The following is a 20,365-nucleotide window of genomic DNA, read 5'->3' on the forward strand; positions in this document are numbered from 1 at the left end:
CCCTGATGGGCTCAGTGTTGGTAAATTCCAGTTGGCCTCCCTCTTTTCCAGTGCGCCCCGCCGCCCAGCTGGGACATTATTGCACTGTTTTGGTACCAGCTCCCTTTCCACTTCCACACCTCGTTTTGCAACAGGGAAACGGAGCTGGTTTCCCCTCCTTTCTCCGTGTCCCCTTTCCCTCCCCCCTGGTAAAAATTGCCGTGGCTAGGGCTGTTCTTGTTAGTATAGCCACGGTGGTGGGATTATGCAACAAGGGTGGTGGGATTATGTTTCCCAGGTCCTCTGCCAGTCCCCCGAAGTCACTTGTAACTGTTACACTTTTACACTTTTTTTTTTTTTTTTTTTTTTTTTTTTTTTTTTTTTTTTTTTTACGTTTAGAGGGTTTTGCACCAAGGGAAATGCGGTTGTAACAAGGAAGGGGCGAAAAACAGATATTATTTTGCAACCAGACAAGCCCGGCTGGGTAATTCCCCTCCCCCGCCGTGCCCCGGCAACGATCAGGATCCCGCATCCTCCGTGTAAAACATTCCCCGGCCCCTCGGCGGAGCAGCCGCCCGCGTCCCCACCGGCCCCGCGCGGGGACGGCGGCGCGCAGCGGGGCGCAGCGCAGCGCTGCGCGGCCGCGGGGTTGCGCGTGTGCGCGCAAGGCATCGCTGCCGAGGCGCAGAGCGCATCCACCGCGCCGGGGAGGGAGGGAGGGAAGGAGGGAGGGAGCGAGGGAGGCAGCGGCTGAATTTTTCAAACACAAACAACCGCACGGGGCAGGGGCCCGCCTCGGCCGCGCCGCGCCGCTCCGCGCCGCCCCGCGCCCCGCTCCGCGCCGCCCCGCCGGGCTCGCCGCGCCGCGCCGCGCACGCCGCTCCCTCCCCCTCCTCCTCCTCCTCTTTGCTTTTTTTTTTTTTTTTTTTTTTTTTGCTAATCCTCGCCGGGCTTTGGCTCCCAAACTTCATCCTCCACCTCCCCCCCCCCTTTTCCCTCCCTCCTCCTCCTCCCCTGCCCGCCCCCCGCGCCCGGCAGCCGGGAGGAGCCGCCAGCCAAGATGTCCCGGTCCAACCGGCAGAAGGAATACAAATGCGGGGACCTGGTGTTTGCCAAGATGAAGGGCTACCCGCACTGGCCTGCCCGGGTAAGGCGCCGCGGGGGCGGGGGGGGGGGGCGGCCCCGGGGGCGGCCGGGCCCCGCGCTCCCCTCTCCGCCGCATCCAACTTTCTGGGCGCCCCTTATATAACGCCAGGGAATCGGCGCCGCGGCGGCTCCGAGAGCGCGTGGAAAAGTTTCGGGGGGGATTATGCACCGGGGAGGGGGGGTGGGTGCAGGGGAAAGACGGCGGGGGGGGGCGGGCAGCACTTTATTATTATTATTATTTTAGTATATACACACACAGAGAGAGAGCTTGGAAACAATGCGCTGGACTTCCCCTCGGTTTATTTATTATTATTATTATTTTTTTTTCTTCCTCCTGTTTGAGGCGGAGCAAGGAGGCAGGTGGTGCAGTGGGGGGCGGGGGGGGGGGGCGCCGGGGGCACGGCCGCTGCGGCGGGGGGCGCGCAGACCCCCGCGGGCTGCGCTCGGGGCTCGCTCGCCGACGCCGGCTTTAGCAGTCAGTGCGCGCAGCCGGTCGCAGCTTTATCACGCACGGCCCGGCCGGAGGCACCGCGGGCCCGGGCACACGTGTGCGCTGCACCCCCGGCTGCCTCCTTTCTTCTTTCTCCCCCCATTTATCGCGGTTTTTTTAATTATTATTTTTTTTTTATTTTTTTTGCACCTCGCTAAATAAGCGTGCGGTTAATGCAAAGTTTCCCGGGGAGGTCGCTGGGCTCAGCCCGGGAAATAGGGATGCAGTTCTGCAAGCACGTGGGCTCGTCCCTTGTGGGGCCGCAAGTTGGCCAGGCCTGTGCCCACAGCTCGGCGACCTCCGAGCGGTATTCCTATTTATTTATTTCATACGTGAGTGCAAGCGCAAGTCCTGCCGCCCGTCCCTGCGGATTTTTTTGCTCCTGGGTATTTCTGCGCACCGCCGAAACGGGCTCCGGCGGGAGGGCGAGCCGAGCCCGCGTGGCTCTGCCGGACCCACCGTGCGCCCCGACATCGATGCCTCCGGCGGGTGCCCCCCACGAGGGTCTGGCCCGTGCGTCCCCCCAGGGTCCGGCTGGCCTGGGGACGCTGCCCTTGCTCGCCCAGACCCCCAGCACGATGCTCCGCTCAGCTCCCAGGTTTCGGGGCACCCGCAGCCCCCGTGCCACTTTTGGGGGAGCGGAAATCCCCGGGGGGGCTGTGAAGCCGTGCGGTGCAGGGGGGGGCGCCGGTGCCTGGCTTTTCGCCCCTTGCCGGAGCTGTGAAATATCCCCCAGCTTCTTCGGGGAGACTCGCCCAAAATCCCCCTTGGAGCATCCCGCGCCTTTCCAGACGGCTGGGTTTATAAGCGGGTCCCTCCGCGCTGCGGCCGGGTCCCCGCGGCCTTGCGTCTCGCTTGGGACCGGCTGCCAAAAGGGTGCTTCGGAGGGAGCTGCGCGACGAGCCGGCACTTGCCGGGAGCCTCTTTTCTTTTTTCCTATTTATTATTATTTTTATTAAACCGATGCAGTTTGTTTAGCTCTTTGGAGAGACGGGGCAGGTCCGGAGGCCTGCAGGGAGGCGGCGGGCACCGGCGCGCCTGTGCGCCGGGTGCTGCCGGGAGCAGGTGTGCAACCGACATCCGGGTGCTGGCGCCGAGGCCGGGAACGCCGCCGAGGCCGGGAACGCCGCCGGGTCCCGGAGGGGGCATCGCGGCATCGGAGCGGGGGGGACGTTTCCCAGCTGCCCTCCAGCACCCGCTGCTGCCGCGACCCCCTTCCCCCCCCCACCCCGGGCTCGCCGAGGCCCTTTTGGGCCTCATCCCGCCCGGAGCGGAGGTGCGGAGCTGCTTCCCGGCGGCCTCTTTAAGACGTGGTGGCCGCGGCGGAGGGGCGTGGGGAAGCTGGCGCTCCGGCAGCCGTCGCCGGTTATTTTTAAGCGGTTGATGATGCAGTTTAAAATTTCCTTGGAGTGTTTCCCCCTCCCCTCCCCTCCCACGGGCCTCCCGCTGCCCCCACCTTCGCCCTCCCTCCCGGCTGCAGCGGCGGGAGACCGGCCCGGCCGCAAATCCCTCCGAAACGGGGCCGGGAGGGGGTTGTGGCGGGCAGCAGGGGCCGAGACCCCCTCTCCTGCAGCCCCCTGCCCCCCCGCCTGCCCTGTGCTGGGCTGCACGGACTTTTGTTTGGTTTATAAGGTTTTTTGGCGGCGAGGCCGCAGAGGGGGTGGGGAGGCGGCGGGATTTGGCTCTGGTCTCCCGCTTGAAAGCGGCCTCCCCCCCCGCCCCCCCTCCCCTGGCGTGGAGGAGCCGGAGGGATCCCTGGGAGCGTGGCCGGCGCATTTCCACCCCAGCCCTGTTGGAGCCCCGCTTTCCCCCCAAAACCCCTCGTATCGTGGCAGGACAGAGAGCCAAGCGGGGGGGGGAGGGGGCAAGGTGCAGGGCAAACGCCGAGCCCGGCTGGGCACCCTGGCATCCGGGGCATCCACGGGGACCGAATCCCCCTGCCCGTCCTCCGGTGACTAATCCCATCCTGTGCTTGCGCGAGCCGGGCTGGGTTCGCCCATGACTAACCAGGTGCTCTGATGAAACCTTATCCCCGGCCATGCTTGGCGTTTGCCGAGAGATTTTGTTTCCGACTCCCGGAATATGAACCAGGTGTGGCCGCCATGGAAAGCAATGACAAGCCAAGTGGATAAAGGGAGGGGAAAGAGCGGTGAGAGCGCTGGGAGACTGGGGTTATTTACCTGGTGAGTGCCTCCGGGGACGCCTGCGAGCTCTCCTGCTCACCCCCCTGGGTTATTTTACCTGTTGCCTGAGCCCGTTGCACTGAGCATGCTGAGGGCAGCCCCCAACGGCTCCCGCTCTGCCAAGAGGCTGAACCTGGAGGGGAAACTGAGGCACAAAGCGGGGAAAGGAGGCTGGAATTGGAACTGGGCTTCCCCGAGGCTCGGCCGGGCGCCTCGCATGCGAAGCCTCCTCTCCCTTGGTCTCTTTTTCTGTCTTTCTGAGCTACTGGGGACGTGAGCGTAGAGCCCGGGCTGGCGTCCGTGCCGCTCCGGCCCTGCGGGCTCGCCAGTGCGGTCTGGTCCGAGAGCCATCGCCTGCCCGCTGCTGCCGGATCCGCAGCCCGTCTTAATTGCAGCCGGGAGGGAAGGGTGTTGCACGGCTGCAGGGCCGGGAGTGCCAGGGGGATCCCGGTATTGGGATCCCGGTATTGGGATCCTGGTCCCTGGGGGTCTCGTGCTCCCAATGCCGGGCGCTTTGGGGTGCTTTGGCAGGGATGGGATGAGCTTTGGAGGGCTCCTCGCTGCTGTGCTGGATCCTGCATGCCGCCTTTGCCATCGTCTAAAACAACTACTGGCTACGGCACGGCGGGCCAGGGCTGCCCGGTGCGGGGCGAGGTGCCGCTGGGCTCTGCCCTGTAATCGTGGCCACTGCGTCCGGCCCACGGGGATTAATCCGCCGAGCCGGGGGGCCAGCAGCGCCTCGCTCCCGGCCCTGCTCCCAGCCCCGCGTTGCTCCAGGCACCCGTTGCAAAGTTCAAGCGCGGAGGCTGGGTGCAGAGTCCGCGTCCCCACTGGGCGCCCACGCTGGCCCTCCCAGGGAGCCTGTCCCGGCCTCGCTCTTGTTCCCAGACCCCCGTTTCAGCCCGCAGCTTCCCAGCTGGCAGCCGCAGCACCCCCTTTTCCGGGCCGAGAGCCGCTCGCAGGAGGTGGCCACCGAACGGCGACGTGCACACATGCCCTTGCCACCTCTTCAGCCCATGGCAGGGACGGACAAACCCCAGCTTTCGGCTTGTGCCTCGAGCGCAGCCTTGCTGGCAGGCCCTGCTATGGCATAACCCTGAGGGCTTCATTTTTTTCCCCCCGACGGCTTTTCCAGCCCCTAACAGCGCCTGCCCGTGCTGCTGTGCCTATTGGCGCCCTGTCGCAGGGTGTCTCGGTCCCGTCCCATTATCTCGCCCTGCCCCTGTTTCCCCGTCTGCCCGGGCCGATAGAGATGCTGCATCCATCTTCTCCTAGGAAGACGGAGGTTTGGGTGAAGAGCAGCCAGATAAGAGGCTGTCCGCGGGGCGCTGGACGCCTGCCGCCATCCCAGCGGTGCAGACCGCGGGGCCCTGCGCGGGCTGCCGGCGTTTTGGGCGCATCATCCGGCTGCGCCTGCTGGGAGCGAGCTCAGGAAATCGCCACCCGGAGAGCCGCCTTTCCCGCGGGCTCGCCGGGAGCCAGAGCTGGCTGGCCACCGCTCTGACTCATTTTCTCCTCCGTTCAGGCCTGGCTGTCCGGGGAAGGAGCTCCTGCTGCCGGCTCCGACAAGGCGAGGCGCCAGCCCCGCCGGGCACCAGCCTTTGCATCGGCAGGAACTGTCCCCCGGCCCCTCTGGCCTCGTCCCTGCCCCGACTCCTGCTCCCCTTGCAAAACAGAGCCAGACCAGGGTCCAGCCTGGCAGCGTTGCCCCAGCAGGCTGCAAAGGCTGCAGCAGCACAGAGCTAATCGTTAACGCGGGGCTGGCGCAGAGGTGGCTCTCGCCTGCGTGTCTCCAAGCTGGTGGCCATAGCTGGGCCACCATGTCCACCGTGGAGCCCCTGCCTGGAGCCCCTCAGCCAGGCATCGTGGCCTCCCTGGCTGCCCAGAGGGCCATGACCACCGGGCACGGGAGCCCTGCGGCCACCCTGACCCAGCACAGCAGCGCCGACTTGTTTTTGGATATCTCAGGACAAAAGCTTTATATTTTTTCCAGCTACGGGAATTAATTTGGCAGCAGCCCTTTGCCAGATTTGACGTTGACTTTGCAGATTGTTCCCGGCTGGCTGGGGCTGCGTTTCTGCCGAGTCGACCCTTTGCCTGGAGGAAGGGGGAAAAAAGTAAAAATTAAAATCTTTGTGGCCCTGTGTGAGCCTGGCTGCTGGCACGATGCTCCCATGGTTCTTCCGCCCAGCACGGCTCTTCCTGGTGGAGAAACTGAGGCTTCGCAAGCCGGTGACTTAGCAAAGGTCGTGCCGTGAGTCAGCAGCAGGCTGGGAACAGGACCCGGGCGCCGAGCTCCCGGCGCTGGCGGGTTTATTCTCTCACCTTCCTACCCAGCAACAAGCTGCGCGCGCGCCGAGACCCCCGCCTGCTTTCTCTCTAGGCTCCTTCTACCTTCCTTTGAGGCTTTCTCGGGGAATTTATGGCTGCGTTAGCGCTGGCTGAAATGGGGGGTTATTTTTAGAAACTATAAAGAGCAGCCGGAGCCGCTTTTGCTCTATTCCCGCGTGGGGCGGAGGGAATATCCGCACTTCGAGCTCAGCGAAACGGCACCTGCCGGCTGGGCCGGGGGCGAGGATGGGTGCTGGCTCGCCGCTGCAGGCGCATGTGGTCCCAGCCCCGTGCGCTCCGGCCTGGCGGTGCCGTGAGAATTCCCCTCCCAATTTGCGCGAAAACGGGGTGCGTGGGGCCAGCTGGCGTTGCCCCACGGCGTTGTCCGTCTTTGCTGATGTTTCCCTTCCCATCCGGGCAAACCGAGTGAGTGCCCGAGGCTCCCGTGAGCATCTCCGGCTGCAGTCGTTCCTCTGCAGCCGGCATTCCTCTAGCACGCGGCCCAGGCCACAAATTTGCTGAGCTAAATATGTCTGAGCCAGTCTAGACAAGAGCTTAGGGGTGGAGAGGGCAGCGCCAGTCCTCGCCCGTCCTCTCGTGGTGCCCGGGATGCTGTCACCGGCTTGGAAACGGGGATGTGACTTTGCTTTGGGGGACTGGGGCCGGACTGGAGAAAGGGAATTCCTCCACTGGCCTCATCCTAATGCTGGGTTAGTAGCAATAGTTCTTATTTTCTTAGCTGTTAGTTTTGCCCGTGACGTTGCTGGCTGGTGGGTAAATTCCTGAGGACTAAATCCGTTCCTTCCTGGCTCAGGGTCACAGCTTGGAGCGGGATGGGAGCTGGGGCTCCCCCCTGCCCGGCTCTGACACGGGTCTGTGTCCACCAGATTGACGAGATGCCAGAAGCTGCAGTAAAATCCTCCTCCAATAAATACCAAGTCTTCTTCTTCGGGACCCATGAAACGTGAGTTGGGCGCCAGCGCGTGTGTGCGGGAGATGGGGTCTGCTGGGCCCGTGGGTGAACCTCATTGCTTTCCCCCTTCCCTGAGTAGGGCATTCCTGGGCCCCAAGGACCTCTTCCCATACGAAGAATGCAAGGAGAAGTTTGGGAAACCCAACAAAAGGAAAGGGTTCAGTGAAGGTTTGTGGGAGATCGAGAACAACCCAACCGTCAAAGCCTCCGGCTACCAGGTGGGTCACCATCTCGGCAGCGCCATGCACCTCCCTGGCCAGCTCCTTCCCGCTGTCCTCCTCTGCCGGGCCAGCCGTTCGCCCCGTAAGTCCCTGTGCCCCCTCCACAGCCCACCCAGAAGAAGACCTGTGTGGAGGACACTGAGCCGGAGCGGGAGCCCGAGGGCGATGGGGAGAAGAAGGGCAACGCAGAGGGCAGCAGTGACGAGGAGGGCAAACTGGTGATTGACGAGCAGTCCAAGGAGAAGAACGAGAAAGCCGGGATCAAGAGGAAAGCGGAAGATGCCTTGGAGGTACAGGGGGCGGCAGCAGGGCTGGGGGCTGTGAGGGTACCCCGGGGAGCGCTGGGGGGGAGGGACAGGGATGGGCTGAGCCGAGATTTTTCCCTTTAGGACTCCCCCAAACGCACCAAGGAGGCGGAGGGACAGGAAGGCGAGAAGAAAGTAGACAACGAAGAAGCCCCCAAGGAGGAGCAGAAGCCCAACCCGACCGAAGGGGAGAAGGAGAAGAACAGCGACGCCGCCGGCGCGCCGGACGCCAACGAAACCAAGCAAGAGGGCAAAGACAAGGCGGGCGCGGAGGAGGTCAGAGACCACAAGGAGAGGTGAGGGCGGTGGCGGGGCTGGCGTGGGGCGCCTCAGCCCCCAGCCCTGGAGAGCCGGGCTGCTTCCTGCCCCCCTTCCTCTACCAAACGGGGTCCGGGGGGGCCGTGCCTCCGCGCAGCACGGCCGTAACCCAGCGTCCGCGTCTCTTCTCGGCTCTTGCAGCCCGTAGCGGCCTCCCCGGCGAGCTGATCTCCCGGCCTGCTCCTTCCCCGCTGGGCTCCCCGGGTGCTGAACCGTCTCGCCCTCGTCAGCTCGTGACGTCCGCGACTCCGGCAAACGAGAAACAAACCGAGGAGAGGAAAAAAAGAAAAAAAAAAGAAAAAAAAAAGAAGAAAAACAAAACAAACCAAAAAAGGAAATAAAAAAGAGAAATGAAGAGAAACCCGGTAAAACACGAACCCCTGAACCGACCCGCATCTCCCGGCCCCGCTGTCGCAGGGCGCATGCTTTGTATTAGTGATTTCTAGGGGGCTGATCAGTTGATTTGAAATAAAAAAAGCGATTCATGCCTTTTTAAAGCGCTTCCGCCCTGGCGTGTCGGTCCCGGGCCCCCCTCCCCCCCGGGGGCTCCGGCCCTTCCCAAGGGGGGGGCTCGGCGGGTGGGCCCTTCCCGGGGGAGCCCGAGGAGGGGAGGGAGATGGGGGGGGGCACGTTTTTTTAGAGGGAAAGCTGCTGTGAAAAACGATGTTTTTGTGGGCAAGGGAGAGCGCGCGGCCGGGCCCTTCCCCAGGGGGTAACTGAGCAGAAAATGGAGCCCGGGCCTGGCGCCAGCCCCGCCGCCGGACTACAACTCCCGGCGTGCCCCGCGGCAGCCCCGCCGCGCCCGGCACGTTCCTATGGCGGGGAGGGTTGACCCACTGGTGGCCGCTCCCAGGGTGCATTGCGTTAGGGCGCGAGTTCGTGGGGGAGGGACTACAACTCCCAGGGTGCTTTGCGGCAGCTCCACCGCGGGACTACACGTCCCGGCATGCAGCGCTTCCCCCTCCCTCCGCGGCGTGCGAGGCGCGGCGGAGGCCGGGGGACGGCGAGGTGAGAGGGGCCCGGGGGGTGGTCGGGGAGCGCGACAGGGCGCCTGGGCCCCCTTCCTGGGGAGGGAGAGGGGCTCTGCAGGACGCCTGGGTCCCTTTGGGGGGGGGGACACTGCAAGGGATGGGGGCAGGGGGCTCTGCAGGACGCCTGGGCCCCTTTGGGGGGGGGGACACTGCAAGGGATGGGGGCAGGGGGCTCTGCAGGACGCCTGGGCCCCTTTTTAGGGGGGAGCACTGCAAGGGATGGGGGCAGGGGGCTCTGCAGGACTCCTGGGCCCCCTTTTAGGAGGGAGCACTGCAAGGGATGGGGGCAGGGGGCTCTGCAGGACTCCTGGGCCCCCTTTTAGGAGGGAGCACTGCAAGGGATGGGGGCAGGGGGCTCTGCAGGACTCCTGGGCCCCCTTTTAGGGGGGAGCACTGCAAGGGATGGGGGCAGGGGGCTCTGCAGGACGCCTGGGCCCCCTTTTAGGGGGGGCACTGCAAGGGATGGGGGCAGGGGGCTCTGCAGGACGCCTGGGCCCCTTTTTAGGGGGGAGCACTGCAAGGGATGGGGGCAGGGGGCTCTGCAGGACGCCTGGGCCCCTTTTTAGGGGGGGCACTGCAAGGGATGGGGGCAGGGGGCTCTGCAGGACGCCTGGGCCCCTTTTTAGGGGGGAGCACTGCAAGGGATGGGGGCAGGGGGCTCTGCAGGACGCCTGGGCCCCTTTTTAGGGGGGAGCACTGCAAGGGATGGGGGCAGGGGGCTCTGCAGGACTCCTGGGCCCCCTTTTAGGGGGGAGCACTGCAAGGGATGGGGGCAGGGGGCTCTGCAGGACGCCTGGGCCCCTTTTTAGGGGGGGCACTGCAAGGGATGGGGGCAGGGGGTTCTGCAGGACTCCTGGGCCCCCTTTTAGGGGGGAGCACTGCAAGGGATGGGGGCAGGGGGCTCTGCAGGACTCCTGGGTCCCCGCCCTGATGCCTGGGCACCCCCGGCCCAGCCTGCACCCGCCGCCATGCGCCTCTCGGCCCTGCTGCCCATGGCGGCCCGGCTGAAGCTACCGCACGACTACCGCCACGGCACCTGGCCCCCCGAGTCGGCCGCAGCCCAGCAGAGAAACCCTCCGGGGCGTCGGCGCAAGAAGATCTTCGTGGAGCCCATCAGCGAGGATGACTGGAAGGTGTTTCAGGGCGACACGGTGAGTTGCCCCACAGTGTCTGCCCGAGGCTCCTTGAGGAGGTGGCCTGAGCCGGGTCGCTTGGCCTGGAGCCCTCCCTGCCACCTCTGACTTGCCTGTCTTGGTACCAGGTCCAAGTCCTGACCGGGAAGGATGCAGGGAAGCAAGCGAAGGTGACCCAGGTGGTGCGAGCTCGCAACTGGGTTGTTGTGGAAGGCTTGAACACGGTGAGGTTTGAACACCCCCGCTGTGATGACGGGGCTCTGGCCAGGCCTTCGTCTCGACAGGGGTCGTGAGCGGCCCCAATGCGTCGTGTGCATGTTTGAGGTGCCCAGAGGGGCGCAGGCCTGCGCAGGGTGTCCGTAACCAGCTTGCTGTCCCCCAGCATTACCGCTACATCAACAGAGCAGCCAAGTACCCTGGGACATACATTGCCAGCGAAGCACCACTGCTGCTCAGCCAGATCTCCCTGGTGGACCCTGAGGACAGGTAACTGCCGCGGCAGAGCCGGGTCGCCCTCTGCACTGTGGGCCGGGTGGGCAAGGGAGCCGTGGCTGCATCCCGGCACCAACCCCTGTGCTCCCTCGCACCAGGAAGCCGACGGAGGTGGAGTGGCGGTACACGGAGGAGGGCGAGCGGGTCCGCGTCTCCCTGCGTAGCGGCCGGATCATCCCCACGCCCGAGCGCCGCCGCCGGGATGGCATCATCCCTGAGCAGTGGATAGGTGAGGGGCGAGAGGGGGCTTGCGGCTCGAGGTGATGCCAGCTCGCCCTCGCTGAGGGTGTCGTTTGGCCCCTCCAAAACACTCGGGCACTCAGTACCATCCCCTTCACTCTGAGTAGACGGCCCAAAGGACACGTCAGTGGAAGATGCACTGGACAAGACGTACGTGCCATCCCTAAAGACCTTCGAAGAGGAGATCATGGATGCAATGGGCATTGTGGAGACACGCAGGGCCAAGAAATCCTACTGGTATTAACAGCCCTGGTTGAGAACAGAAGGAAAACTGAAACCTGCTCTGGGTTGCGGTCTGTGCCCCTGGGCAGCAGCCTGCAGTAAAGACATCCCTTTCTTTTACACATCCACGGCGTGCAGTGCTTTTGAGACAACTTCCAGACAAGCTAGGAGAGGGCAGGACTCCTGGGTATCCCAGGCTTGGTTCTCCTGCCTGCAGCACCCAGCCCATATTCCCTCCCTGGTCACTCAGTCTGAGCTCTGTGCTGTAGAAAATCAGCTTTATTGTAATAAAGATGAGGCCTGAGCAGCATCTCGCAGCCCTTGTCCTCCACGAGCCTTTGCCTCCTGTCCCTGGACACGCAGGAGGAGTGATGGGTTTGGGGGCACGGCGCTCTGCTTCAGTACAACAGGGTGTTGCAGCATGGCAAAATAACCTCACGAGGCTCTGAGGGAGCCAGCGCAGGGACCGAGCACTCCTGCAACGGCAGCAACGGTGGTGCGCTGAGGGGGAACGTGCCAGCGTCCTGCCTGCCTCGCTCTAGGGAGCGGGTCCAGGCCCAAAACCAAGATGTTCGGCCTTTCCTGGCTGCTGCGATGCAGTTCAGCCCCGACTTTGCCCCTCCGTGGATGGCTGTGCCTGGGGACGGCCTGGTGGCGATCCCCCCGGCAGGGCCACGTCCTCGCCGCTGTCCTCGTCCTCGCCGCTGTCCTCGTCCTCACCACTGTCCTCGTCCAGGGCTGAGAGCACTGGGCCCAAGGGGCATCGGGTGGCCACCAGCACAAGGTTGCGTGGGGAGAACTGGGGGTCGAAGAGGGGGATCAGGGCGCACTGGAAACCTGTGGGGAGAGGCAGAGTCAGTGCCGGCAGCGCCCTGGGCTCGTGTGCCGTGGCCCCGGCACCCACCTTGCTCCCGCAAGTAGAGCAGGCGGTCGAGGAGGATGAGGGTCTCCACCAGCGGTGCCAGCAGCAGCGCCAGGCTGAAGAAGGCCACCACCTTCTGCTGCTGCCGCAGCATGGTCTGCACAGCCTCCGAGTCCAGCGGCAGCGCGGCCGGGTCCAGCCCCACGCGGGGCAGCCCGAGCCGCGCGTACCTGCGGGGACAAAGCGGGTCAGGCCGGGGTGGAGCGGGCCGTTTTTGGGGGTGGGGGGTGTCCCCTCGCCCGCACTCACTCGGGGAAGCTCAGCGCGTGCGCCTTGTTCACCGTCTGCACCCCGAGGCACTTCTTGCTGGGGTCGGCCGCCCGGATGAGGGTCTCCAGCACCGCCCGGTAGCAGTGCGTCCGCAGGGCACCGCTGTCGGCCCGCAGCCGCCCCGCGTACTCCTCCAGCGCGTGGCAGGCCGCCTCGCGCGCCTTGTAGGAGAGCGCGTGGCCCGGCAGCCCCGCCACCCAGGCGCTCAGCGGGTAGCTGCAAGCCGGGGGCTCGGCGGAGAGCTTCATGTAGCAGCAAGCCACCGAGGTCACGGCGGCCACGTGGGGGCTGCGGACGAAGTGGCGGAGCAGGGCCACGCTGAGGTCCCCGCAGGCGTGCAGCCCCGTGAGCAGCACCCGCTCCCGGCCCCGCGGCCCCAGCGGGTTCCCGGCGCCGCCGGGGGGTCCTGGCTCCGGGGGCAGCAGCTCCTGGCTCCACGGAGCCCCGGGGTCCAGGCGACCAGCCACGTGGCGTGGCCCCCGCGGGGAGAGCGGCACCTGCGTGGCAGGGAGGGAGAGGACGGGTTACGCTGGGGGTGTTCGGGCGGCATGGGGCAGCCCCCTCCCCGCTGCCCCCAGCCCCTCACCTCGGCGCCTCGCGCCTGCGCTTTCTCCAGCGCCTGCAGCAGCTCCTGATCAAAGCGCTTCGCCGCCTCGACCAGGCGGCTGTCGCCCTCCACGGCGGTGACCGGCAAGCCGAGGCCGAAGGCCAGGAAGCGCGAGAGGTGGCCCTGCGAGGGGACGGGCCGGCCGGCGAGGGGCTGGGGGCAGCCGCGCGCGTGTGTGTGTGTGTTCCCCACCGCCACCACACGCTGCCGCCCCGTCCTACCTGCCCCGAGCCCACGTCCACCACGTGGTCACAGCCCGCCGCCTCGCTGAGCCGCTTCACCACCTGCGGGGGAGAGGAGGGCTGGGGCCGGGGGACCCGCCGGGGGGCCGGCCGAGGGGCACCGCCGCCCGCCCACCTTGCCCAGGCGGCGGATCTCGTGCTGCTTTTTGGGCTTGACGTGCTTGCGGAGCAGCGGGTGCAGCCTGGCGCTCTGGCAGGGGTTGCGCCGAAACTCGGGCGGGCGGCCGCCGTGCCGGTGCCGGTACCGGTGCCGGTGGGGCGGCGGGGCGCGGGGGAAGGCCAGCGCCTGGGCCGTCGCCTTGAAGGCCAGCAGGGAGAGCGGCCACACGGCGGCGGCGGCGGCGGCGGCGGGGCCGGGCGGCTCCAGCAGCGCGGCGGCCAGGCGCGGCGGCGGCACGGCGGCCAGCGCCGCCTGCCAGGACGGCGGCAGCCGGGCCCACAGGTCCTCGGCGAAAAACTCCTGCGGGCGGCACGGGGCGGGTGAGGCAGCGGCGGGGGCAGCCGCGGCGGCGGCGGCGGCGGCGGCGCGGGGACACTCACGATGACGTAGGCGTCGAGCAGGGGCCGGTACAGCGCCAGGACGCGGACGATGCTCGCCGCCCGCTGCTGCTCCCGCCGCAGGGGCCCCGCGGGGGCGGCCGCCATGGCGGCACCTGCGAAGGGAGGGGACGGGGAGGGGCGTGCAGCCCGGCAAGGGGGTGACATCACGGCGGCTGTGACATCACAGGCCCTGTGACATCACAGGCACCATGGCTTCCCAGCAACTGTGACAAAACAGGGGCTGCGATATCACAAGGGCTGTGACATCACAAAGGCCGTGGTATCACAGGGCCTGTGACATCACAGGCACCATGGCATCACAGCAACTATGACATAACAGGGCCCATGACATCACAAGGGCTGTGACATCACAGGGGCCGTGCCATCACAAGCACCATGACATCACACCGTAGCTCAAGCCACCTCTCCCCCCACCCTGGCTCAGCAATAAGCTGTGATGCCACCCCAGGGTCTGCCACCGCCATGACATCATCTGTGATGTCAGCACCGCGTGTCGAACCCTCTTCGCCACCTAGGCCTCCCCCCGCCCCCCGTTCCACGCCTCCGCCGGAGGGCTAGAGCGGCCCGCCACGCGCCGCGCCCGCTCACCACCTGGCCCCTCTATGGTTCCCGCCTCGGCGCTGCGCCTGCGCAGACCCGCTCCCAAATGCGGGAGCGGCGCTGCGCGCCGAGCATGCGCCCAGCCGGGGCCCGCCGCGGGCGCATACGGAGGGCGTCACTTCCGCCTGGTGCCGCGCTCGTGCGCATGCGCGGGGGCGACGCATGCCCGGCTCCGCGCCGGCTCGCGCGTGTTCCTCTGTGCCCGGAGCGGCCGCACGGGGCTTCCGCTTCCGGGTGGGCCGGCGGGCGCCGAGGTGGGCGCTGGGGGGTCGGGGCCCTTGGGGGGTCCATCTGGGGTGGCCGCTGTGGGGCGGGGAGCCCGTTCTGGGGTGAAAAGGTAGGGCGAGGGCCTGTCCTGGGGTGGGGAGGCAGAGTGGGCGCTGGGGGGGCACTTTGGGGGCGGTTTGGGGGTGAATCCTGTGGGGGAATGGGGCCATTTGGGGGTGAGGAGGGCAGAATGGTCTCTAGGGAGGTGAGAACCCATTTTGGGGTCGGCTTTGGGGTGAATTCTTTGCGGGAGTGGGGCCATTTAGGGGTGAGGAGGGCAGAATGGGCTCTGGGGAGGTGAGAACCCATTGTGGGGTCGGCTTTGGGGTGAATCCTTTGCTGGAGTGGGGCCGTTTGGGGGTGAGGAGGGCAGAATGGGCTCTGGGGAGGTGAGAACCCATTGTGGGGTCGATCTGGGGGTGAATCCTTTTCGGGAGTGGGGCCATTTTGGGGTGGAGAAGGTGGGGTGGGGGCTGTGGGGGAAGGGGACTCTTTGGGGGTCATATCTGGGGTGAGTCCCTTTGGAAGAAGGGCCCATTTTGGGGAGGAAGAAGTGGAGTGGGAGCCCATGTTGGGGTGAGGGGCCATGCTGAGGGAGGAGAGGAGGGCTTTTGACCTGCTGAAGAGATTTGCAGTGGAGCTTAGTAAGAAACACACGTTTCCCACCTCGGGGAGGGCTGGCAGCAAGGTGGCCCCAGCCCTGGCACAGGGGAGGTTTCCCCAGGCGCCTGCAGCGAGCTTGGAGGCAGCCTGGGGACAGGGGTGCTGAGATCTCTCTCTCTGTGCTGCAGACAGAACTGGCTGTGAGGCTGGAACTGCCGCGAGGCCGGAGCCGCCACAGGAATCCCCCTTCCACCACGGGGATCCCCTCTCTGCTGCGTCCCATGTTCCCCATGTGTAAGCCATCTTGCTGGAGCCCACCATGTCAGATCTGATCCTTAATGTGCACTTTGGCCTCTCAGAGCCCTCCAAGAAGGGGACGGCTGGCAACCGAAAGCACAAGAACTTTCTGAAACGTCGCCGATTACTGGAGAGGAAGGGTGTGCTGAAGCAAAAGCAGCTGCCGCCGGCCCAGCAGCAGGCAGGAAAAGGCTCTCAGAAGAAGTCGGGCTCCTGGGGCAGGAATGCCAAGAAGCAGCAGGCTGCAGATGTGGCCAGGAGGGACCAGACCAAAACGTGCCTCAAGGGAAATAATCCCCAGCCCAGCCCAGCTACACAGAACAATTCCATGAGCTCCAAAAGGACATGTTTTCCCAAAGGAACGTGTGCCTCAGTTAAAGGAAAGAAAAGTGCCCCTCTCCTCCCTGCCGTGCCTAGCAAACTGGTGGCCATTGACTGTGAGATGGTGGGCACAGGGCCCGGCGGGCGCATCAGCGACCTGGCCCGATGCAGCATCGTCGGCTACGACGGTGACGTCATGTACGACCAGTACATCCGCCCGGCCAACCCCATCGTGGACTACCGCACCCGCTGGAGCGGCATCCGGCGGCATCACATGGCGAATGCCGTCCCGTTCGGCAAAGCCCAGCGAGAGGTGCGCTCGCAGCGGCGCTGAGCTGCGTGGCGTGGGGTGGGGGGCGCGGGGCGGGGATCCTTTCCGTCCCATGGGCTCTTAGGACCGTTTGGAGGTTTGATGGGCTGTGGGGGACTTGGCTCTTCGGGCGAGGGCTGCCTGTGTGCCCGTCTCCTCATGCCTCAGTGCTCCTGCTCAGTCCTACATTTTAGCACCGACCTGCTTTTCTCTGTGGCTTAAACTAAGCACTGGGGCCCGCTGCCTGGGCCGGTGTCGTGCTCTGCTTTGAGGCGCTGACTCCTCATGGAGCGTGGAGTAGGCATCTGGCGATACGGATGTTTTGGGTGACCACAGCGTGGTGTGTTAGCGCCCGGCGGATCCCTCTAATGCCTGTGTGATTTGGGCTCTGACAGTTCTGAGATAGGGTGGCCTGAGCCTGCTGTAAACCCCTGTTCTCCTTCCTTCTCAGATCCTGAAAATCCTCTCAGGGAAGATTGTGGTTGGCCACGCCATCTGCAACGACTTCAAGGCGCTCAAGTACTTCCACCCTCGATCGCTCACCCGGGATACGTCCAAAATCCCCTTGCTGAACCGAAAGGGCGGCTTTCCTGAGAATGTGTCGATCTCCCTGAAGCGCCTCGCCAAGCAGCTGCTGAACAAAGACATCCAGGTATTGGCAGCAGCTCCCGGTCTGACGCCGGGGTGTCCCCGCTCACCCTGCGCCAACCAGCTCCCTGCTCATCCCGTGCTGGGATGGCTCCTCTCCAATTTTGGTAGCCGCCACAGGGGGCCGCTGCGAAGCATCTGCCGTAGCAAGAAACTCCCAGGAAAGCTGGGGAGCCTTGCCGTCCTGGGAGGACAAGATCGAGCCTGTGCCATGGGGAACAGCAAGGCCTGGGGGTGTCACAGCAGGCAGGGGCATGACAGGAGCAGGGAGAGGTCCAGCCCTCTTTGTTTGCATTGGCTGGGCTGTGCTTGGAGGTGCTTTGCCTCCTGGGGAAGGTTCAGGGATTAATGTTCAGTCACTCCTGATGGTCCTGGAGCAACACAGGCCCCCGCCTTGTGTGTTAGTTTCCCCTTCCCTGAAAACCAGCTGCAGGAGCAGGTGCAATGACCCTGAGTCCCTCAGCCTGACCCCTTATCAAGCAGGTTGAGTGTTGGTGGGGCTTTGCCCTGCTCAGCCTGTGTCCCAGCGGATCCTTGGACTGTGCCAATCCGTCATCTCTGTCCCCGACAGGTTGGCAAGAGCGGCCACTCCTCGGTGGAGGATGCCAGGGCCACCATGGAGCTGTACAAGGTGGTGGAAGCGGAGTGGGAGCAACACCTGATGCTGAACCCGGAGCAGGAGTGACCAGCCGCAGCCTGGTGCCGGAGCCCCAAAGCTCTGGGCTCTCAGAGCCCAGAGCTCGCTGGATGGAGCGAAATAGCAATGGAGCAAAGCAGCGTGGAGGGGGCGGTGTCTAGGCAAGGTGGCGCAGCTGGAAAGATGGTAGGATGGGGGCCGGATCATAGCTGGGAGGCAGCAGGACTGTCCCTTGTCCCTGCCAGTGCCCCATGCCCCCAGCTACGCTGTGCTGCTTGCTCTCTATTCCCACCCAAGACGTGGGGAGAGCTGCTACCTCTAGACTGGGGCCATTCTGTGCCCCCATGGGGGGTGTCTAGGGCCTCTTGCACCCACAGAACAGCTTGGTGCCATCGAGGGGCCCTGATAGCGTTGGGGTTCCCAAACCCAGCGCCGTGGCTGCTGCTGGGAAGGGCCTTTCCTGAGCGGTGCCACCTCGTTGCCAGTGCCGTGGGTGGCAGCGGGGAAGTGCGGCGCAGGCAGGAGAGGGGCCGGGGGCACGGCGTGGATCCCCGCAGGGAAGCAGCCCCCTACCCTCTCCCCGCAGGGGGGTTCCTCGCCGGATGGGGAGCTCTGCCCCTGCCACGAGCAGCAGAGAGGGGCCGTTGGCCAGGGTGTGACGTTGGGGCTGTGCCAGCTGGACTTGCTCTGGGCACGGATTCTGTTGACTGCAGTGCAGTTACCGGGGCATTTAGTGCCAGCGTGTGGCCCGGGGCAAATCTCATTTCTCCGCCGGTGCTGAGTGGGGATGTTGCAAAACTACCTCGGTCAAGGACAATAACTGCCAAACAGCTCTGAGCTGCGGCTGTGGCAGGGACACGGAAGCTGGCGTGGGAGTGGGCAGTGCCCAGAGAGCACAAAGCAGATCCTGCCGTGGCATTGGAAAGTCCCCGCTCTGGTTGCAGAGCAGGGTGGCTGCTGCCTGTCGGGATTTGGATTCTGCTTTCCGCTTTGCGCAAGTGCCGCTGCAACCTCGGAGCCCTGGGACGAGCCTGGGCGTGGGGGATCAGCTCAGGCGTGGCGCCGAGGGGTGCTTTCTCCCGGCAGCCTGTGCCGAGGTGCCCAGCGTGCTCCAGGGACGTGGAATCCTTCACAGATGCCTCCGAACACCGACGTGCAATTTGCTTTTTCAACTCTCGAACGTTCCTCTTGAACCGTCCGTCTCGGCCCGTGGTGGAGCTACTTTGAAGTAAAATGTTTATGTTCAAAACCCCCATTAAAAACAATGATTAATGAGCCCTTCCTTTCTGTGGTGGCGATGACGCAGGGGCAGGAGGGCCTGGGGGCGGTGTTCGGCTCAGGAGCCGGCCGTCTGCGGGGAGCAGCGCGACGGCGCCCGTCCCCTCCCTCCCTCCCTCCCTGCCTGGAGAGCGGGGTGGCGCCGGCCCCTCGGAGCGCCGCTGCGTGAGCCGGGGGTCTGCGCGGGGCGAGCTGCCCCTTCGCTCGCTGGCTGGGCGCTGGCCATTCCCACGTCTCCTCCGCGTTTCGGGCTCCGCGCGAGAGCTCTTGCTGCTGTTGTTTGAAATCAAAGCTGTTTGGGAGGGGGGCCCGGCGAAGGGGTTGCGGCAGGGCAGGCACCAAGCCGCGTCCTGGCATTAGACCTCTGCGACATCCGTGTCCAAAACAGGCCGGGTGGGGGATGAGGAGCAGGGGGGCAGCGGGCAGGAGCTGTCTCCCCGTTTTCCTGGCCCTGGGTGGGGGGAGCAGAGCCCCTCACCGCGGATGAGCAGCCCCTGACCCCGAGGCTGCACGGCCTCGGCTGCGGCTGATCGCAATTCCAGGCGCCGGATCTGCTTCAGCCTCGCGGCCCCGCGTGCCTCGGATGCAGCGGCGAAACAGCCAGGCGAGGGGTCCGTCCCCGCCGTCCCTTGCCCCCTGGGAGGGGCTGGGGTGGGGTGGGGTGGCGGGAGCGCTGCCCCGCTGGGGTGGCCCCTTCCCGGGGCCGGGCGAGCGCGGAGAGGCCCCGCGTCCGGCGCAGCCTGGCCGAGCCCCAGGCCTCTCGCGCCTCCGAGGGATGTTGTCAGCCGTCACCCATCGCCTGCCAACATCTGCTTCCCGGTGACCCCTTCCTCTGCCTCCCGTTCACGCCAGGTACGAGCCAGCCCCTTCCCTCCGCCCCCCCGCCCCGGTGCGGGGAGCCCGCTGCGGGTCCTCCCCCTTCCCTCGCGCCCGGCCCCGATGGGAGACTGGGGGAGAAAAAGGGGCTTCTGGAAAGGCAGTTTTGGGCTGGACCGAGCTCTGCCGCCCTGGCGTCGCTCCCCGCTCGGTGGGAGGATCCTCGGGCTCCCGCGCGCCGGCATCCGGCATCCTCCCCCGTGCCCTTGCCGGGCGGCTCCCACCTCGGCCCCGTCTCCCGCCGGAGCGAGCGCGGGAGGGAGCCGCCGGCGGGCGCTTTCCTCCCCGAGCCGGGGCGGCGCGGCCAAAACCAACAAGCCCTGCCCAGGCTGCTGGCCGGCTCCGGCGTCCCGGCCCGCGGTGGCGGCTTCGCCGCGCCGCTCCTTCCAGCTGTGCCGCGAGCAGCCGTGGAGCCGCAGCCGGCCTCGGCGCGGGGGCCTTTCGGGGACCCCCCCGGCGCACCCCAGCCAGCCTAACTTCGGGTGTTTTTTTTTTTTTTTTGCCTTCCCCTTTCCGACGCGAAGCCCCTCGTGCCGCGCAGGCCGGCTGCCGGCGGGCGATTTTGCAGGCTGGCCGCCGTCGCCGCGCCGCGGCTGTTGCCCCGCGGGGCGGCCAAGCCGCCAGATGTTCGGCCTTATTGCGAGAGCGATGGAGCAGAGAAACGCTCATTAAAAACGTGGTCGATGCTGGGGAATATCCCAGGCGTCGGAAGGAGCCGGCGGCCGCGGCATAGCTGGAATAGCTCAGCACGAGGGTCTGGGGGGGCTGGGGGGGGAGGAAGGGCCGGGGCAAGCAGAGACTGAGGGGAGAGCTCCAGGGGGCACAAACACCCCCCAACGTCACCCCAAATGCTGGGCGCAGC

General features: G+C 65.8%; 5 protein-coding genes across 8 annotated transcripts; 4 read left to right on the forward strand and 1 right to left on the reverse strand.

Moving 5' to 3' along the window:
* Positions 1-843: 843 nt before the first annotated feature.
* On the forward strand, positions 844-8,443 carry HDGF (heparin binding growth factor). 2 transcript variants are annotated; one of them, XM_062597752.1, is made up of 6 exons: positions 844-1,126; positions 7,017-7,093; positions 7,182-7,320; positions 7,431-7,613; positions 7,713-7,904; positions 8,088-8,443. In XM_062597752.1, the coding sequence occupies exons 1-6, from the start codon at positions 1,040-1,042 to the stop codon at positions 8,112-8,114; spliced, it is 705 nt and encodes a 234-aa protein (XP_062453736.1). In that variant the 5' UTR covers positions 844-1,039; the 3' UTR covers positions 8,115-8,443. The 2 variants fall into 2 exon arrangements, with proteins under 2 accessions (XP_062453736.1, XP_062453735.1); XM_062597751.1 differs by having other exon boundaries at positions 848-1,126; positions 7,713-7,924.
* LOC134152413 (uncharacterized) lies at positions 3,305-7,023 on the forward strand. The gene is made up of 2 exons (XM_062597750.1): positions 3,305-6,839; positions 6,944-7,023. Exon 1 carries the CDS (start codon positions 4,301-4,303, stop codon positions 5,300-5,302), a length of 1,002 nt encoding a protein of 333 aa, XP_062453734.1. The 5' UTR covers positions 3,305-4,300; the 3' UTR covers positions 5,303-6,839; positions 6,944-7,023.
* A 431-nt stretch (positions 8,444-8,874) lies between the features above and the next one.
* MRPL24 (mitochondrial ribosomal protein L24) lies at positions 8,875-11,381 on the forward strand. Its single transcript, XM_062598104.1, has 6 exons — positions 8,875-8,954; positions 9,931-10,128; positions 10,239-10,334; positions 10,493-10,596; positions 10,701-10,831; positions 10,950-11,381. Exons 2-6 carry the CDS (start codon positions 9,946-9,948, stop codon positions 11,084-11,086), a joined length of 651 nt encoding a protein of 216 aa, XP_062454088.1. The 5' UTR covers positions 8,875-8,954; positions 9,931-9,945; the 3' UTR covers positions 11,087-11,381.
* METTL25B (methyltransferase like 25B) lies at positions 11,329-14,247 on the reverse strand. Its single transcript, XM_062598103.1, has 7 exons — positions 13,646-14,247; positions 13,221-13,565; positions 13,085-13,147; positions 12,843-12,986; positions 12,236-12,753; positions 11,969-12,156; positions 11,329-11,901 (listed from the first exon to the last, which is right to left on the reverse strand). Exons 1-7 carry the CDS (start codon positions 13,808-13,810, stop codon positions 11,666-11,668), a joined length of 1,659 nt encoding a protein of 552 aa, XP_062454087.1. The 5' UTR covers positions 13,811-14,247; the 3' UTR covers positions 11,329-11,665.
* Positions 14,248-14,424: 177 nt separating this feature from the next.
* ISG20L2 (interferon stimulated exonuclease gene 20 like 2) lies at positions 14,425-18,624 on the forward strand. 3 transcript variants are annotated; one of them, XM_062597887.1, is made up of 4 exons: positions 14,425-14,520; positions 15,325-16,067; positions 16,516-16,716; positions 17,284-18,624. In XM_062597887.1, exons 2-4 carry the CDS (start codon positions 15,456-15,458, stop codon positions 17,395-17,397), a joined length of 927 nt encoding a protein of 308 aa, XP_062453871.1. In that variant the 5' UTR covers positions 14,425-14,520; positions 15,325-15,455; the 3' UTR covers positions 17,398-18,624. The 3 variants fall into 3 exon arrangements, with proteins under 3 accessions (XP_062453871.1, XP_062453869.1, XP_062453870.1); XM_062597885.1 differs by having other exon boundaries at positions 16,516-17,371; XM_062597886.1 differs by lacking the exon at positions 14,425-14,520 and adding an exon at positions 14,574-14,603 and having other exon boundaries at positions 16,516-17,371.
* The last annotated feature ends 1,741 nt before the right edge of the window (positions 18,625-20,365 follow it).

This window comes from Rhea pennata, chromosome 31 (genome assembly GCF_028389875.1).
Source record: "Rhea pennata isolate bPtePen1 chromosome 31, bPtePen1.pri, whole genome shotgun sequence".
In the NCBI taxonomy this organism is placed as follows: domain Eukaryota; kingdom Metazoa; phylum Chordata; class Aves; order Rheiformes; family Rheidae; genus Rhea; species Rhea pennata.

What these genes read in the sequence shown, in the direction of transcription:
- METTL25B (XM_062598103.1), bottom strand. Translation starts at nt 13,810, where the DNA reads ATGTCACCCCCTTGCCGGGCTGCACGCCCCTCCCCGTCCCCTCCCTTC. An exon ending in CGCAGGCGCGAGGCGCCGAG is followed by an intron (nt 12,754 to 12,842) that starts GTGAGGGGCTGG and finishes CCTGCCACGCAG; the next exon opens with GTGCCGCTCTCCCCGCGGGG. An exon ending in CACGCGCTGAGCTTCCCCGA is followed by an intron (nt 12,157 to 12,235) that starts GTGAGTGCGGGC and finishes TTGTCCCCGCAG; the next exon opens with GTACGCGCGGCTCGGGCTGC.
- HDGF (XM_062597752.1), top strand. Translation starts at nt 1,040, where the DNA reads ATGTCCCGGTCCAACCGGCAGAAGGAATACAAATGCGGGGACCTGGTG. An exon ending in TTCTTCGGGACCCATGAAAC is followed by an intron (nt 7,094 to 7,181) that starts GTGAGTTGGGCG and finishes TTCCCTGAGTAG; the next exon opens with GGCATTCCTGGGCCCCAAGG. An exon ending in AAGCGGAAGATGCCTTGGAG is followed by an intron (nt 7,614 to 7,712) that starts GTACAGGGGGCG and finishes TTTTCCCTTTAG; the next exon opens with GACTCCCCCAAACGCACCAA.
- LOC134152413 (XM_062597750.1), top strand. Translation starts at nt 4,301, where the DNA reads ATGCCGGGCGCTTTGGGGTGCTTTGGCAGGGATGGGATGAGCTTTGGA.
- ISG20L2 (XM_062597885.1), top strand. Translation starts at nt 15,456, where the DNA reads ATGTCAGATCTGATCCTTAATGTGCACTTTGGCCTCTCAGAGCCCTCC. An exon ending in TCGGCAAAGCCCAGCGAGAG is followed by an intron (nt 16,068 to 16,515) that starts GTGCGCTCGCAG and finishes CTTCCTTCTCAG; the next exon opens with ATCCTGAAAATCCTCTCAGG.
- MRPL24 (XM_062598104.1), top strand. Translation starts at nt 9,946, where the DNA reads ATGCGCCTCTCGGCCCTGCTGCCCATGGCGGCCCGGCTGAAGCTACCG. An exon ending in TTGTGGAAGGCTTGAACACG is followed by an intron (nt 10,335 to 10,492) that starts GTGAGGTTTGAA and finishes GCTGTCCCCCAG; the next exon opens with CATTACCGCTACATCAACAG. An exon ending in CTGGTGGACCCTGAGGACAG is followed by an intron (nt 10,597 to 10,700) that starts GTAACTGCCGCG and finishes CCCTCGCACCAG; the next exon opens with GAAGCCGACGGAGGTGGAGT.